The 19,008-nt window shown below is 34.6% G+C and overlaps 1 protein-coding gene across 1 annotated transcript; it reads right to left on the bottom strand.

Moving 5' to 3' along the window:
- Positions 1-8,561: 8,561 nt before the first annotated feature.
- Positions 8,562-12,838, bottom strand: LOC108211439 (uncharacterized). The gene is made up of 9 exons (XM_017383042.2): positions 12,513-12,838; positions 11,807-11,937; positions 11,638-11,723; positions 11,437-11,531; positions 10,130-10,226; positions 9,705-9,819; positions 9,349-9,503; positions 9,138-9,263; positions 8,562-9,001 (listed from the first exon to the last, which is right to left on the bottom strand). The coding sequence occupies exons 1-9, from the start codon at positions 12,692-12,694 to the stop codon at positions 8,789-8,791; spliced, it is 1,200 nt and encodes a 399-aa protein (XP_017238531.1). The 5' UTR covers positions 12,695-12,838; the 3' UTR covers positions 8,562-8,788.
- Between the last annotated feature and the right edge of the window lie 6,170 nt (positions 12,839-19,008).

The following is a 19,008-nucleotide window of genomic DNA, read 5'->3' as shown; positions in this document are numbered from 1 at the left end:
TAATGTCAAAATCACGCATATGATCGACTATTGGAATTTTATTTACTCTGAAATATCAGATACTAACATTCAGGGTTTTGGTATTTTTAATTTAAATTCGACATGTTTATGAATTGACTCAATCAATTTCTAAAAGGATCGAAAATGCCACCCTTGAAAGATGTGGACTTCTATTTTTAGATTGTACAAAACTAATCATAGTTATAGACTAAGCGAATCGAGTTTTAATCTCTATTCTAAAAGTTGGTGATTATTAATCACCGATTAATCCCTGTTCTGTAGCTTGCCGAACTGATTAAATCTCTGATTAATCACCGATTAATCCGATTAATCTCCGATTAATCTTTGTTCCGTAATTTCACCGATTAAGTCCGATTCCCATTTTTTACAACACTGATTTTAATACATGAAAATCAAATATAAAAATTTTAAGCAAACACTTTACAAGCTGGCCAACTAGAAGTATAGTTGGGCATGAACTATAAACACCAGAACAAAGTGGGCTGGCTGTCTAGTCGTTTGCTTTCGGCAGCTGTTGTCACAGCTTAATATTGGCTAAAAAAAAAAACACCACTTTTAACCCCGGCATTTGTGAGAATTTCGATCTGAAAAAAGAATATTATTTAATTTTTTATTTATTCGGTTTGATCCGATTTTAGACACTCAACCCTCTTCATGAGCACGGAATATTATAAACGGAAAAGCTCCAAAATTGAGAGAGGGTCAATCAGATCAAATATACTAGAGGGGACTGTATTCTCTATAAGAAATAAGTTTTTTTTTTTGCCTGTTAGAGTCTAAAAGCAATAACTTGTTTGTACATACATTATTTCTTTATTAATGCAATTCTTTATAGTTTTATATCTTATTTTCTGTATTATCATATTTTTATTTATAAGTGTTCTTTGAAAAAAAATATAATATAATATATAAATATGTGTCAAAAACTTTTATCAAATCAATATATCCATAGAATATATAATTTTTTACTGAACATAGTTATGTTCAAAAGTAATTATACAAAAATTTAATATAATTTTATATCACATTGCATTCATTCTTTTGAATGAATAAACATAAATTTTATTTCAAATCATGCTAAAAATATTTATTTTGAAATAATTTTCTTTTCAAAAATTATAATAATAAACATCATATTTACATAATAAATAGTATAGTATTTAATATTTCATCACCCACTTAAACAAATTTCATAATATAATTTACTTTATAGCATACGTGGGGCTCATTAAATCATAAAAAGATTATATAATAAAAGTTAAATATGTGTTCATATATAAATGAATAAAATAGAATAAAAAAGTTTTAGGTTATAGTTTTAGATTTATTTTATAATCTTAAATGAATAAAACAGAAGGAAAAAAATTGGAGTAGACGTGTGTTCTATCTATTCCTAAATTTTAGTTCGTGAGTTAGTAGATGTATGTACGTCAAGATTTATTAAATATTTAAATACGATAGCTTTGCACTAATTAATACTATAAGGTTCAAATTGACTAAAATGGGTTCGGAAGTCACCATTCCATTTCTTGTCTGCAAACAGTCTCCTCCTCACGGGAAAATACAACAAAATTCTTTAAACTAACGCGTGTCTACGTGTTAGTTCACACTTTTACTCTTTTATTCACACTTTCAATTCCGATCCATTTGATTTGCGTTTTCAACCGATTCAAATATTGGGATATCGATCTACTCACCGACTTATGCAAGGATATCTTCAAAGGATGGATCATATTTGAAAATGACTCTTTTTGTGTGAACATACTCCACAAAATCAAGGTGTACTCTTTCTAATTCACAATCTTACTTGTTTATGTGATCTGTTAATAATTTAGATATGTGCATCTATTCTTAATATTGTTATTCATAATATAGATCTTGTGCATTTTGATATTGCTTGCAAAAGATTAATTTCTATGCAACCACAACCAGTAATAGGTTTTGATTTAGTGTTAACATGTTGTATTTTCGAGTTGATGGTGGTCTAACGGTGGTTTGCGATGGTGGTTCGCGGCTGTAAAATTTTTGACTATAATTATGGCATAATTTATGATTTCAGTTTTGTATAATTGTATTTAATTTTTGGTTTTTAATTATCTGCATTTAATGTTTTAATGATTTTGGTTGTAACATAAGGAATTTGTATTATGCGATATTTCCTTAAATAGTGATCGACTCATTTTTTATATATTTTTAAATTTAGATATCAACCTTTTTAGTATTTGTTATATTCTCATCTTTGATTGATGTTTTACTTAAATTTTATAAGGATTTTATATAAAAATTTAATTTTCTTATTTAAAATTTCCTTTATCATTTTAAAGTTGATTATTTTGTATATATGGAAATTATTTGAATTTTTTTGAAATTGTCTTGATTGTCATTTAATGAGTTCGTACGTTAATTGTGCATCTATTGATGGCTTATTTTGTACCATTTATGGGTTACCATGATTGATGGCTTATTTTTGGCTTGTAAGAGGCTTTTATGTGCCACTTTGTTGGCTTGTTAATAATTGTTATATTTTTTCGGTATATTATCTTTTTCGTTAGTGTCTCACCAAAGATCCATCTTTGGTTGAGACTTTACTTAATTTCCCTTTTCACTTGTTGAATGATAATAATCACATGATGTTAATTATTATTAGTTATTGGATATATTATTCTTTATTTTTTAATAATATATATATAATCAGTTATATATATAGACTTATATTCTCCTTGTTTCCTTTGTTTATATTTTCAGGATGCTTGGAAGAAGACGGGTTTTTCTTTTCGGACATTAAAGTTTTATTATCTGAATTTCCCCGGTCATCTTGCATGTCCGATGGTTAGATGATAAGCTTTCTTGAATGAAAGAATTATCTCGGTGAATTGCCGGATCAATTTTGTTGAGATTCATTCTCATTATCAAAAAAAAAAAAAAAAAAAAAAAAAAAAAAAAAAATACTATAAGGTTCTAGGATTTTTAAGCTAAGGATTCTAAGAGTGACATGAATCTAAAATAAAATATTTTTAACCGCACATTAAAAGAATTACAATTTTGATTATATATAATAATAAATTTCTAACGTAATTTAATAGTAAAGTTTCTCTCTATGGATTTTTTGCAATACAATATTAAATAAGATTCATTTATGTATTTTAGTATATAATTCTTTTTTTTTTTTTGTTTTTACAGATGTGTAGGACTATTTTCTTCCTCAATTTAACACAATACCTATATGCGATTATACTTTCGTTATTTTATGACAGATTCATTTAAGTGTTTCCATCTATTTAAGAAAAGATTCATTTAAATATTATAGTATTAGATTCATCGTTTTATTCTTTTAAAATCTGAAATATATATATATATATATATATATATATATATATATATATATATATATTTAAAATAAATTTTCATTTCAATATTCTAGTATTCTATAATTATAAGGTTCAATTTTTATACATTTTTCATATATGCTTATAGTTTCACCTATCTTGTATCTTATATATATGTTCAGGTTTTATTTTCAGATTTCGGGTTAAAATCAGATTTAATATTAGTAAAAGTCATATTCAAATCCAAAAAAAATCGGGTACAAAATTCAAATCCATATCCAAATCCAAAAATCGGGCTCGTTATATCCGAAAATTCGGATTTCAGATGTGATATCTGTCGGATCAGATTATTTTGTCATCCCTAATTAGCAGGAATGTAATAGTATTAATTACAATTATGTATAAAAATATGATAGGCAATAAACGATTGATTAAACTTATCAATACAAGAAATGATATGCATTCATTAGTTTCCCCAATTGTTCACATATCGCCATACAAAAGTATGATTGTTACGATCACATACCCTTAAGTAGAAACCATCTGCTCTGACTTCATAAGAATATACATCATCTGCAGAGCCCCAGATTTTATCATAAAAAACATTAAACTTTACATATTTTCCACCTCACCAGAAATTACACCAAAATAGTGTACTTGACCAAATATTCATATTAAAACTCCATCCATAAACTTGATTTAAATCTAGGGTGTGGAACCCTAAATCATTATCTTTGGATTTGCAATGAAGAAGCAAGGAAGGTTTGTTACTCGGAAGACGGTCGGTAATATTCATAATGATTTTTTGCTCACTCGACATGCATGTTGTAAGAAGAAGAAAAATTCTTAGAATGTTTATAAGCACAGAAATTGAGGAGTTCGCAGACATGGCTCTTCTTGTGTTATCAAGAACTTGTTGCAATGTAATATACTAAAATGATTGGTTATATTATTGTGTATTTTGATTATGTATCTGTAACTTTTCTCTGAAAATCTTACTTGCGGTCTCATGAAATAAAAGGCGTCTTATAAGATTTATCTAGATATCAACAGATATGTTTATAGATATGAATTTTTGTATTCACATAATTTAGTATTTTAGTATGAGGAGTTAAGATTTAGGGGTGTATTTAATTGAGGTTTTAAAATATTCTTTTCAATTATGAAATCTGGATGTGTTCAACTCAGATTTTAAAAAAATGTATAGAATCCTGGGTTTCAATTAAGATTTTAAATTATGCTACAAAATTTAGTGTTATTCAATCAGGATCTTCAATTATGCTTAAAACTGAGGATATTTAATTTGGATTATTCAAAATATGATGTATTAAAATACCTATGGATTTTTTTGATCTTCACAAAATGATAGATTTTGTGAGATTATTCGGTGTATTTAAAAATTTTTGAAATCCAACCCCAATTAATGAGATTTTGAAGTATCGTGCTTAAATCCAAAAAACTCCATATGAACTCTACGATATTTTATCTAAAAACCGCATAAAATCAAAATAAAATATAATCCATTAAAATCTATATATTATATGTAATCCATTAAAATCTTGGTTGACTACGACCCTTAGTTATAGATAACAACGGATATGATTAAGACATGTCTGGATGCAATGCATATTTTTAGTTTGAATATTTTTGGATTCAAAACTTTATGTATTATGTTTAGTGCGGATAATTTAAAATAAAAACATAGAGGTATTTATTAAAAAAAAATATATTTTGTTCAAATCTTGGATATTTGATGCATAATTAAAAATATCATATTCTTTTGAATAAAGTTTTTGATAATAATTTTGTACTCTTAAAAACCCAAGCTAAATAAATCAAAGAGTCATTCAATGATTTGTCGAACACTTTATCCACTATTATAAATATTTATCCGCTCTAGAGATATGTACGGATTGACCGATCCCACAATTCTGATCAAAACCGACCCTATTTTGGTCAATCCATATCAATTTCGCAAACCACGTATAAAATTGTATTAAAAATACATAAATCCAATTTAATGGACTTAACATCGACTTTATTTTTTTTTAAATCGTTCTAATCCAACCTGATTCGATTAAAAATTGGGTAATTAGCTTGTAAACTTAAAATCTACCGGCAAGTTGATTAATATTATATTTGATTAATTTACTTATCATATCATTATACGACTTTGCAAACTTTGATTTAGCATTCATTTTGGTCATCGTGGGATCCGGTGATGGATTTTGGGCTGGATATGGTGGAGTCGGGTTGGACCTAATAGGATCGGGAGCGTATCTAAAGCATGTCTGAGTTTTAGTGAGTGCCTTAATAAGCCTCTATTGGTCCCAGAATGGATCGAGTCTCTGAGGCTGGTGGGAGCCTCGATGAGTCTTTGGTACTATATCCGGAGTGGATTGAGTGCGACAAAAGATACTCCCTCCGTCCCAGTGAATTGTATACAGTTTCCTTTTTGGGACGTCCCATCAATTGTATACATTCCAAAAGTAGTAAATTTTTATAATATAAAATATCATTACACCAACTACTTTCCTCCACTATCTTCATTCTATAATAATATAAACACTATTACACCCACTACTTTCCTCCACTATCTCAAATCTATTATTAAATATAAATGGGTCCCACTACTATACCCACTTTTCATCTAACTTTACTCATTTCTTACCCACTTTCTTGGTCTCCGTGTCCCAGCCATTTGTATACAAATGACTGGGACGGAGGGAGTAGGACCCGAAGTCGAGTGGGTGATGTCATGTTGGAGGTGAGTGATGACATTCAGGGGATTATGACATGTAAGATGGTTTCCTCTTGATTTTATTTAATTTTTTATATGAGTTGCTTGTATTTTGATAATTATATATATATATATATATATATAGGCCAACATTCCAGAGAGGGACTCCTTATATGGAGTTACATAGTGCGCCACTATAAATCATCAATTTTATTATAAATTCTGTTATTGAATACATATAAAACGTGATTCTAATATAGAATACTATAAAATAAATTTATTTTAAGTACTTTAACACTTAAAATTTGATTTAAAAAAGTATATTTTCGAAACTGATTCTACAACTGAATAATTCTGGATGATTATTATTCTGTTATAGAATCATGTTGATATATTGCATAATTTTAGATGATCTTTGAAATAAAAAAATTGTATAACTTCGTTTTTGGTTTAATAATCAGAATTTGCAATTATATTTCATAAAAAATATAATAGAATATATATTATGTATATATTTATAATAGTGTGCTACGTAACTCCATATAAGAGGATATGCTATGGAGTGTTACCCTATATATATAGGTCCCTCTCTATAGAGAACACATTTTAGCGCGAGAACACTGAGAACATTATTGTTTTATAATATAGGGTCGCACTCAAAAGTGAACCAATACTTAAAATAGAACCAAGGAACCACTAAGGTCCTGCTGCAGAACCCTATATTTTTCATATATTTTCAGGATCTAAATTTAAATACATGTTTTTTTGCATTGTTGTGTGTGTTCAAAAGTAATTTCAAAATATAATATCTAAATAAGACATTTTTTCATGTTCAGTTCTACTGCAGAACCCTAACTAATACTAAGGTATTATGTATTATTTATGTATTATATTATTAATTAGGTTTGTGCAGCAGAGCTTCACATTTAAAAAAATGTCTTATTTATGTATTATATTTTGAAATTACTTTTGAACACACACAACGATGCAAAAAAACATGTATTTAGATTTAGATCCTAAAAATCTATGAAAAATATAGGGTCCTGCAGCAGAACCTTAGTGGTTCAATAGTTCTATTTTAAGTATCGATTGTTTCTTTAGCACGACCCTAAACATAATACCTTATTCATATAAAAATTTATTTGTGCTACTAAAGCATCTCCAACCATGAAGACCCCTTCATGGTTGACTATAATGGTTGGCTAAATTGGACATGTAGGACGTTATGTAAAATTTGGTGAAACTATAAGAAATTTTGCTTCGATAGTACTGACTATATTGGTTGGCTATAATTTAAAAGTAGTATGTTATTAATATTTTAGATTGTTATAAATAGAATCTATCACTTTAATATGGTAATAAGTGATGTGTAATATTCTTACAGATTTCTGTTACAAAACTGTCGTGGATCGACAATATAGTCATCCATAAGATGTTGGTTATAATTATAGACATGGGGTGGCTACGGTTGGAGTCTTATTTTTTGAACGCGTTGGCTAAAATTTTTATATTTGGTATGCCAACTAAGATTTTAGCTAAGAGTTTCTCATAGCAGGAGATGCTCTTAGCTAAAAATTGAGTTGGAATATCAAAAATAAAAATTATAGTCATTCTTTTAAAAAAAATCATACTCCAACCATATCGACGCATTGCCTATAGTTTTAGACAACCTCGTGTTGATGGCTAAACTTGTCGAACCTCTGCACGCTCGTAAGAAATATGTAGGAAGACTATATATCATTTATTACCATATTAAAGTGATATATTCTATTTATAACAATCTAAATATCAATAACATACTATTTTTAAATTATAACCAACCAATATAGTCAATATCATCAAAACACAATGTTTTACATATTCAACAAATTTTACGTAATATCTTATCTGTCCAATTTAGCCAAGCCAATCTCATTAGAGATGATAGAGTAGAAATTAGCTTTTCTACTTCAACATCCATTTTATCCTTTGATTTCACTAATTTTCATTTTTATTATTATAAATTCTTTTTATGATTTTCATGTTGTTGCAAGTCACTTAATAGTCACAATCATCAAGATATTTATCACACAACTCTACATCCTTTGATTTAAGAAAATTGTAGCGGTCTCCTTATTAATCACAATCATCAAAGAAAAACCGTGAGTCATGTAAAGGTATTTATCACACGACTTTCAAGAGAAAGATGTATGATAGAAATAAGTTAGCTCATTGTTTGAAACGTGAAAACAATGGGCCGTTTGGGTGAACTTAAAATAAATGGTTTTGCTTAAAGTAAAAAAAGTGAGGTAAAAGTTAGATACTTATAAATGATTAAAATGTTTGGGAAAAAAATAGAAGTCATGAAACAAAAGCTAGGAATCATAACTTTTTATAAAGACTTCTCGACTTTTTACACAAACGGTACAAATAAATGTTTCTAACTTAAAACTCCACAAGCAGGACTTTTAAGCCCCGCCCAAACACCCACACTCTCTATCTAAGATGAGATATATTGATATGAAAAGCTTTTATATGTTTGTTTGTGAACTTCTCACAAGTTCATGACTCGGTCGATTTAGCACTAAATTGCATGATTCTGATTCTAGGAAACTCTTTTTACAATTTACATGATACATCATACCAGATCACCAATCCTGTTTACTGCTCTATGCATTTATATATAAGAAAAAAAAACCAAAAAAAACCAAAACAGGTCAACTCAGCAGTCAGCACTGAACCCCTTATTAAAAAGCCGTTTGATTTTTTGTGCAGCTGCATTCAAAGTGGCATTGCTCTTGCAATAAGCAAACCTGATGTACCTGTCTTGATAGCAAACTGCTGTCTGCGATTTCTCTGCAACTTGATGAAAGAATCCACGGCCCGGAACAGCAACCACTCCTGCTTGTTTGATCAGTTTCTCCACGAATTCGACCTGGAAGAATTTCAAGGTGCCAATACAGTGTTAAACATTGGCTAGAATCTTGCAAAATGGCAAATTGATTAACCTGCATTGGCTAGATGATAAAATCATGACTCCAACATAGTATAGAAGGTCGAAGGGTACATACATCTGAAAGGGTGCAACTATCAGGAAGCTTCACAAATAAAAAAAATGAACCCTTTGGCTTGAATTTAAAGTCGAAGCCAACACTTTCAAGCAACTCTACAATGAAATCTCTTTTCTTCAGGTAATCCTGACCACCAAAAAACACTAAATTAGCGGCCTCTAACATAAATGCGGTAGTGCAAAAAGTTTTTCACATGATATTAAGATCCTACATTTTTCAGTGTTTCAAAGTACTCTGGAGAACTTGTTAAAGCTGTCAAAGCAGCTTCCTGAAAAGGTGCTGGAGCTGAATCCGTAAGTTTTACATGGATATTTCTGATTGCAGAAGCAATGCAAGAGGGAGCAATTGCCCATCCAATTCTCCAGCCTAACAGAGGAGAGAACAATGAATCAAAAATAACTTTAAAATGAAAAAAAATAAAAATATATTGAAAACATTTAAGTTTTCTTCTCTTTTTCCTTTGGACTATACACTAGAAAAGGATTAATTCGAAAGGATTAATTCGAGCATCTTCAATGAAAGTACATTCATGCAATTCTGTGCATTTTGATTAGCGTCGCAACTCACCAGTGACGCTAAAAGTTTTTGACAAAGAAGATGTAATGATGGTTCGCCTTTGCATTCCAGGAAGTTTCGCAAGAGATATGTGCTTCTCGTTATCATAAATAATATGCTCATATACCTGCATATAAATTAGGCCAGAAAGAAACGATAAGAATACTAATGTGAAGCACATAATAACACATAAGAGATACACAAATTTCTCTGTTTCTGCAAGCCAATATCAAAATATGTATCTAAATTTGATAGGACACGTTGGTTCAATGTATCAAGTGCTAGACTCAAAATTTCCTGATGCTTGAAAACAGAAAATTTAAATGTCCAGTCAAGAATTTCAAGGGAACATGATGCAGCTTATATGAGCATTACTTGAAACTCTTTTCGCATCGTATCCAAACAATTAAGAATAAACGCAAGAATTAATATCATACTTCATCTGTTACAGCTAGGGAATCCCATGTTCTGCAGGCTCCAGCAATAATCTCTAGCTCATCCTGAGTGAAAACTTTTCCAGTCGGGTTGTGAGGACTGTGAAACTTTGCATAAGCAAATCAATTATATTTAACTATACAATCGATGTACAATGAAATCTTCTGACCAATGTTATTAGTTATAAAAATGAACAGTATCCATAACACTCGAGTAAATTACTCTCTTAGGCAAAATTGTATCTAATTATGGAAACTACTGCATCAGTCTGATACTACTTATAATTGAAGTGCAATCCCATGAAAGAATTTTCCTAGAAATATTTCTCAGAAGATCTTATATATAGCAGTCCATAGTCGATGAGAAAACAAACCATATTTAAAATCTGAATGAAATTACAGATTCATTTGGCCTTAATATGTAAATATCATTTGATCTGGACAACAGATAAATTGGAGTACAAAGTGGCACAAAGTACATTGCTCGGGTTTTAGAAAAACTAAAGGGATTTTAAATAATTAAGGTGTACTATGTCATCCACATTCTCAACTTCGTTGAAAATCCTTCAGATTACGAAGTGTAAGCCTGTTCTGATACCCATGCTTACATTTTTGGTTTTCAACACATTTTAATTACAGTCTTGCAGACAATAATATCCGATCGACTGCTTGAAAATTGAATGTTCTAAAATTGTTTTTCTGATAGAAACAGGGCATTTGCTATAGTGAACTATTTAACAGTTTCCTAACAATAATCTGTCTCAACTTAAGATACACTTTAAGTATACAAGAGAAGTACCCAATGTACAAGTCCCCCCAACTTAAGATACACTTTAAGTATACAAGAGAAGTACCCAATGTACAAGTCCCCCACAAGCCACATCAGCAGGGAATGGGGAAACATAACATTGCCTTTCTTTCTACATTTTCCAAGGTCCGAACCTTGGGGATAACAAGTAGACACTTGACCATAGTGTCGAATTTCCTCTATTGTCTATGTTTCTTGTCAAGGATAACCTAATACTGCAAAGTAATACATGCCTCTTGAGTACTCATTTACAAGTAGACAAAACACGACTTTATGAGCATATGGCGATCCACATACACAGTCAGCATCTGAGGTTCAAAAAATTAGTCTCTAAGCCTCATACACAACTAACTTCGTGTACCAGATGATTAATTGTTGTCCTTTGCAATATTATCGTTCTAATTTATCACTCATTACTATCCAAACGCATACAGTTTCATCTTTTATGCTTTACTTGAGACTTCCAATACACAGAATTTACAAAGATACAAATTATGCATACCTGTTCAATACTATAGCCTTTGTCCTGGAAGTAAAAGACTTCATGAGTTTGTCCGCGTCTAGTGTCCAGCAAGGTGGCTCGAGGGAGACATAGACCTAAAATGTATTGATCTCAAAAATGAATCAAAAAGGCTTGCACATCAGCCTAGTTAAAACATATGCATCCATCAAACCAGTTAACAAAGGGTTACAAGAAACTCACCGGCACTCCTCCTGCCATAGTTATACATGTGTCATATGTTTCAAATGAAGGATCAAACAATATTACTTCATCACCCGGATTAATTACTGAAAAAATAAAACACGAATTTCTGATAGAGTTGTCGAAAACCACTAGCCAAAGGTAAATGTAACACAATTTAAAAGCATACTTGCAAACATTGTTGCAGCAAACGCCTCAGTCTGACCACAACAAATAACTATATCCGTGGCTGGATCAACATCTAAACCGTGAATGTGCTTCATTTTGTTAGCCACATGGTCACAAATTCCCTGGACGTGCCTTTAAGAATCAAGCCACGATAATATCAGTAAGTCATATTAACAATCAACTAAAACAAAACAAATATGAAAATGAAGGTATTAAAACTTGTACATTAATTATGAATCATATTACATTTTTAAAGTTCATCATATTTGTTTGATATAATATCAAGAGTGCATTTGCCTGTACTTTTATGTCTGGGTTTCAAGATTTTTTTTTATTTTAAACTGAAAATTGTTGAAAAATGTAAGTAAGAAGTTGGTTTAAAATCAGAAACAGGTAAGAAGAAGGTGACTTAAAGCCACAAATTGATTGGGTGTACTTTTTTAATCCGCTTATTTCATTTTGATTTTATTAATAAAAATCAATTTCAACACTAAAATAAATAAACTATCAAATTTAATTTTACAATTACCTTTTTAATAAATCATCTTTAATATAAAATTACCTCAACCGACAATTTAAGTCGAACACACATTACATTATTATAAGTCTCAAGTCACAATTTTAAACATGTCCAAACCGGCTCTAAATCATACAAACTCGCAGTCTAAGTTCACAGCTAAACCCGAAAAAAGTGAGAAAGGACTTACGCGTACTGATTAAAATCAGAGTTAATGGCCTGAATGGCAGCATGTTTAATACGCAGAGGAGCAGGAAAATCAGGGAAGCCTTCAGCAAGGTTGATGGCATTGCATCTCTGAGCTAGTAATGACAATTCTTGTATTGGTGAAGGTTTTAAGCTCTTTGCTACTGCAGATAATTTTCCTTCCATTTCTTCTGGCCCCTTTGCTAATTTCTAGTGCTCATGCCTCAACACTGTTTCCTCTTATCCCTGGGAAAAACTGTTGTTTCTTGAGAAGATGACCAACCCATTGGCCGTCACAGGATAAAACAGGATAAAATAGAGACAAAAGTGCAATTGTCTACCTTTATTTTGGATTTTATGGTATATGTAATATTGTATTTCAAAAATTTATTCGTAAAATAATATTTTAAGACTTTCTTGGTTTGCATATTAGGTACCTATTTAAAATGCACATTAAAAAAAAAAGGTATCTATATTTTAAACTTTATCAATATTTACAATATTAAACTCATAATATTGTTATTATCTATTTATATTTTAACTCTACAGCATTATTAATAATTAAAGAGAATCTCGACTAATAATATTCATAGTGAATTTTTGAAATATAATATTATAATATACTATATATAATATATTTTTCTCTAAAATAAATATATTTGCTTATATATAAATATATAATACAATGATGGATGGACTTTCCTGTTGTGATGCCAGTTTATGAAGCTGGAGGATTATGTCGAGGGTGCTGGTTTTAGTCCGCACCTGGAGGCCGTTTGGTTGAGTTTATGATTTATGGCTTAACATGACTTATGATTTAACGTGATTTATTTGATAAGCTGAAAGTTTAAAATATTTATTTGGGTAATTTTGACTTATTAACGTTTTACGAATTATTAAAAATATGATAATAAAAATAAAAGTGTTTTATGAGTAACTTATGACTTATGGGTAATTTTTATGAAAAAAAAGTTCAAAAAAATAAAATCACTGAAAAAAGTAGCTCAAACTAACTTCTAACTTTAAGTCATCTCCTCTCCTCTCTCAAAACCCTAAATTTTTCTCTGATTTTAAAGTAGCCGCCGTCTCTTTTAACTGAGGGGCTTCCATCGGCTATCACCGGTGGAAAGCCCCAAATTTTTTTTTTTTTTTTGGCTAATTGGAAAGCCCCAATCTTGTATTCTATTAGTTAATCTCTTGTTTTGTTCAATAAGTTCCCAATTTATTTGGGTTTTGTTTGGTCTCTCCTTATGTGAAAGTTTGGTTTTTGTTTAGGTTTCGTCTGTTCATCATGTCCGGGATTACAGATCTGCGGGATTTTCATGATGTTGATTCAGTGATAAAGGTTTGTATGGTGATGCATTTATGGTCGATTGCTCAAAACAATATTGGGAGTATTACAACATGTACATATCTATTCAAAAAATCGCTTGGTTGTCTACCGAAGAAGGAAGGATTCAACGGCGATATGATTCTGCGTTTGTTCAATTTCGATTATATCTATAGATGCCGTATGAATTTTGATTATTGAATTATTTTTCTTTTCAAAAAAAAAAAACTCAGCTTCTTTAGACTTTATTTCTGACTTTAAGCCGGCTTCTGACTTTAAGCCGACATATGTTTGTTTAAACTTAAAATTATAGTTTAAAACTGTTTCTAATTTTAAGTTGAAAAATGTTTTTTTGTATAATAAGTCAAAAGTTGTCTTAAAATCAGAAATAAATCAGAAAATGACTTAAAGCCATAAATTAATTTGAGGTATTTTTTTCAGTAACTTAATTTTTTAAACTTCTTTTTTGATAAAAATAAGTCATAAATTATATACAAATGATCATTTTTATTTTTATTATTACATTTTTAATAACTCATAAGTCATTGTCAAAATTATTCAAACATATATTAAATTCTCAATTTATCAAATTACTACTGAGCTGAACGGGGTCATTATCTCATTCATCGAAATCTAGCAGCTTCTTTTCTTTTAGCCGCTCTAGTAGTTTATTAAGCTTCACTGGTCCTTTTAAGAGTGTTATGGCCAAATATCAACTCGGCAGATGATTGCGTAGAACTCGCCTGTCAACACGGAAGGAACCAATCTCTGAGATTGTCCTCGCCCATTATATGGGTCTCGCCATATATGAAGCCCAGGAAGTGAGGACCCAGTAACATATGGACCCAGGTCAACAGGACGGTCCTCGCCCAGTGATTGTCCTCGCCCGGTATGGACCCTCGTCCTAGACATGTATCAGGCTACACGGCCCATTGGCTAGCGGCCCAGGTCTTCAAGAGAGAGTCCTCGCCCATTGCTGAAGGACCTCGCCCATTGCTTACCTTCCTCGCCCAATACTGAAAAGGGCCGAATACGCCTGGCTCTCAGGCCTAGTTATTATTGTTTTAACCAGGGCCCAGGCCCACCATCAGCCTCGCCCTAAGAGAGGACGGAGGGTTGGCCCAAACAGCTGAGTCTAAGGAGGTCCACGTGGGCTAGTGCTGGTCAGCCCACCTAGTTCCATGCTCCTCGGAGGAGGCTGGGCTCCAGAAGCCCATATCCGTCTGATCTAAAGCGGTGGCCCATAGCCGGAACCAGGGAATAAGAAACCTATTCTGATTAGGTTACTTGTTCCCCAAGAACTACGTCTGGCTTGATCCCTATAAATAGGGTACGTAGGCACATCGTTTGGGGATAAGTCACAACCCTTGCAAGAACGAATACTCCTTCGCTCTTGTGAGAAAACCCTGATTCCCTGAACGATCTCAGCCAAATCTAAAATCACCACCCATACTCCGTCGTCCGCTGTCATCGTCCACCACAAGTTCCAGCAACCCTCCCCGAATCTTGTTATCACCAGATTCCTCCGTTAACAATTGGCGCTAGAAGGAGGGGCCTTTTGACATCTATTGGAGGAAGGATGTCTCAGGATATGAACAAAGACGCTACGGATCAGAACCAGAAGGCTCCGGTAGACCCAACTGTCATAGAGATTACTGATGCACCACCGCCGCCACCGTCCGACAATCAACAATCCCTACTCAATACTCCCCTGACGACAATTCAAGCACCCATCATGATGTCCAACACCCAGATCTTCGACACCTTCGCCGCCTTCACCAATACCATGAAAGCTGTCTCCACCCGCCTGGACTCCATGGAAGACGTGGTACGGTCGCTGTCGAAAAACACCGGGAAGCCACACGAGCAGAATCGTCGTCACCACACTGGAGGAGATGGGAGCGGGGCGAGGTCCCCCCATAGGACACATCGCCAAGGGAAAGAACCCATAACAGAACCACCAGAATCAAACAAGAAGGCTGATGATAGGTTTCGCACTATAACACCCCGGAGCTTGCACTACGATACTCTCGGGACGCGACGTCCCCTTGAAGACCAAAGACAAGCAAAAATCGTGATCTCCCAATACATCGACAAATCCTTAACTGAAGAGCAACGACGGGAGGCCAATAGAAAGCACGAAGAAGAACTTGCCCGGGATATCCGCAGCATCAGACAACAACATCGACTCGCAACCGTCAAAAGTGAGTTCGAGGGCCATCCCCCACCACCAATCAGAGGCAATAAGAAAGTCCTTGAACCATCCTCGGAAGGGAAACGTTCTTCTGGGAACGAGAAAGCTAACGAGGAGAAACAACTGGTAGTATATGAAGGAAAGAGGAAGCCAGCCTATCCGGAAAAGACATATGCAGGAAGTTACTATAGAAAGAATCGCCCTTCGTCACTTCCCAGGCGTCAAGACTACCGACAGAACTCCTCCCAGAACCATCGCTTGGGTTATCACCGAAATTCATCTCAGGACTACCACGGGAACTACCGACGTACCTCGCCTCACTACTATCGTCGCCCGGGAACACCTCCGATGTACCGTAACTCAGCATCACAGTCTGACGGGCGCGTAACTCCCTCCAACAGCCGAGGCCCAACTCCACAAGGAAACCTTCCTCCTCCTCCACAAGGAAACCTTCCTCCTCCACAAGGAAACCTTCCTCCTCCTCCACAAGGAAACCTTCCTCCTCCACAAGGAAACCTTCCTCCTCCTCCGCAAGGAAACCTTCCTCCTCCACAAGGGAACCCGGTAATGATTGCAGGGCTAGATGGTGTATCTGTTGACGCTCTGAAAGGATTGTTGGTACAATTCGGCGTGCAAGGTCACACGGTTCCAGAGGAAGCAGCCTCCCCCTTCTCCACCGCGGTACGACAATCCCCCCTACCGGCAACCTTCCGAGGCACAGGAGATCTAAGGTATAATGGAACAACGGATCCGGCAGAGTACATTGGGCGCTTTACAACGGAGATGGAGTTACACCAGGTATCTGATCTGACCAAGTGTCGACTTTTAGCTTCAACTTTGAGGGGAAATGCCCACCAATGGTTTCAGAAGATCGGACCAGGTAGCATTGGGTCATGGGAGCAGATGCGTAGAATGTTCCTCACTCAGTTTCAATCATCAATCCACTATGCCCCACCTGTTACCACTTTAGCCAATATCAGACAGAAGGAAGGAGAGACTCTTCAAGCCTATTTCCGGAGGTTCAACGCTGAAGTCCCACAGGTGAGAGGAGCAACCGACGAGACCGTTAAGAATTTCTTGATAGCAGGAGTAAGAGTAGGCACGGACTTTTGGAAGGCGCTTCAGAGGAAAGAACCACCTACACTAGCAGCCCTGTATCTCTTGGCAGAACCGTATAAGAGGGAGGAAGAGGCTCTCGCAAGTATTACCAGACATGACGCCAGTTCATCAAGGACATCTAGGCAAAGGAAGAGAGATAGGACACCTAGTCCCAGGAAGGAGAAAAAGAATACGGTCAACGCCCTTGATATCAGACCTGTCTCGGAAGAACGGAACAGCCCACCACGCCAACCTAGCCCTATAAGAAGAAGGTCAGATATCGATCATTACACTCCCTTGGTTGCATCTATTGAACATATATTCGAGGTGAACAAGAAATCAGGGATCTTTAAAAAACCAAATCCACTGACCTCTACTCAAGTCAAAGATAAGAAGAAGTATTGTGCCTACCACGAATCACATGGTCATGATACCCACGAGTGTCGCCAACTTAAGGAAGAGATTGAACAGTTGATCAGGAGTGGTAAGCTGATGGATTGGGTTGTCAGAGAGGTGAGAAAGCATAAGGATACTCCCATCATCACTTTAGTACCTGAAGCCGAGTCTGAAGCACCCGCATCTACTGAACCCCCAAGAACAGCCAGAGAAGGTAGCATTCATACGATTTTTGGAGGTCCACATGTGGGAGGAGACAGCAGGAGTGCCATGGATAGGTATGCCAGGGAAGCTAAACAACCCCCTCTCACTAATGTCTTTCGTCTTTCGGAGAGACCACCTAAGTTGTTCAAGGGAGAAGATACCCAGATCATATTCTCAGAGGAAGATGCTCGATGGGTCCATCACCCCCACGCTGATGCTCTGGTCGTAAATGTAAGGATTGGATCGAGGAACGTTCACAGGGTGTTTGTGGACAATGGCAGCTCTGTAAACCTATTGTACTACTCCACTTTCCAGAAGATGGGTTTACTAGACAAGGATATGACTCGAAAGACAACCTACCTATACGGTTTCACGGGGGATGCAATCAGAGTTAAAGGGACTATAAGGCTACCGGTAACGCTCGGAGAGGACCCGGTCTCCGCTACCCAAGTGGCTGAGTTTATGATCGTAGAAGCCCCAGCCTACTATAATGCTCTAATCGGGAGACCTATTTTGAAAGACATGAGAGTTGTAACCTCCATATCATCTGTCTATGAAGTTCCCAACTCCCAGGGGGGTAGGTTGTATCAAAGGTTGTCAATATGACTCTAGGGATTGCTATAACCGTACCATAAAGACAGCCTCGAAGTTCAAAGCTGATATTGATCCTGACGAAGAGATGCTCGACTTCAAAGAAGAGAATGCGGAGGAGACAAAAAGATCCTTTAGACCACTCAGGTTCACCAAAGGCTCCACCAACATGATTTATACGGTACAGTTCCCCGAAGAAGAGAACCCACAGCAAATTGGATGGGAAGAAGAAAAGCAGAAGAGGTTAGAATGGAAAGAGACGATAACCGCATTCCCCAACCAAACCATATTGCAAATCGAAGGACCTCCGCCTATGCCATCCGACACATTCGTCGAAGGGATAGTCGAAGAAGCCAGCGAAGATGAAACAGAAGAGCAGAAGCTGATGCGGGCGAGAAAGGGAAAGATGGTTATTGACGATCCAGCATTACACCCATCAGGTTACCCGAGGCTCCCCCCGTTTGAAGGAGAAAGTTCAAAGTCTGCTGACACTGTTCATCCGAAGGATAATGATGACGATCTAAGAGATGTCGATCTTGACCCCAGACTACCAGAAACACTGCAGAAGGTAGGACCAGCCGAGGACACAGTTGGGATCCTGGTTGATGAGAATGATGCAACGAAAGTCTTATTCATTGGTGCTCGTCTTGACAATCTGATGAGAAAGAAGATGGTGGATTTTTTGAA

Source organism: Daucus carota, chromosome 3, assembly GCF_001625215.2.
Source record: "Daucus carota subsp. sativus chromosome 3, DH1 v3.0, whole genome shotgun sequence".
NCBI classification, from domain to species: Eukaryota; Viridiplantae; Streptophyta; class Magnoliopsida; order Apiales; family Apiaceae; genus Daucus; species Daucus carota.
Note: the sequence above shows the minus strand (reverse complement) of the source record. Positions and strands in the feature narration are given on the sequence as shown.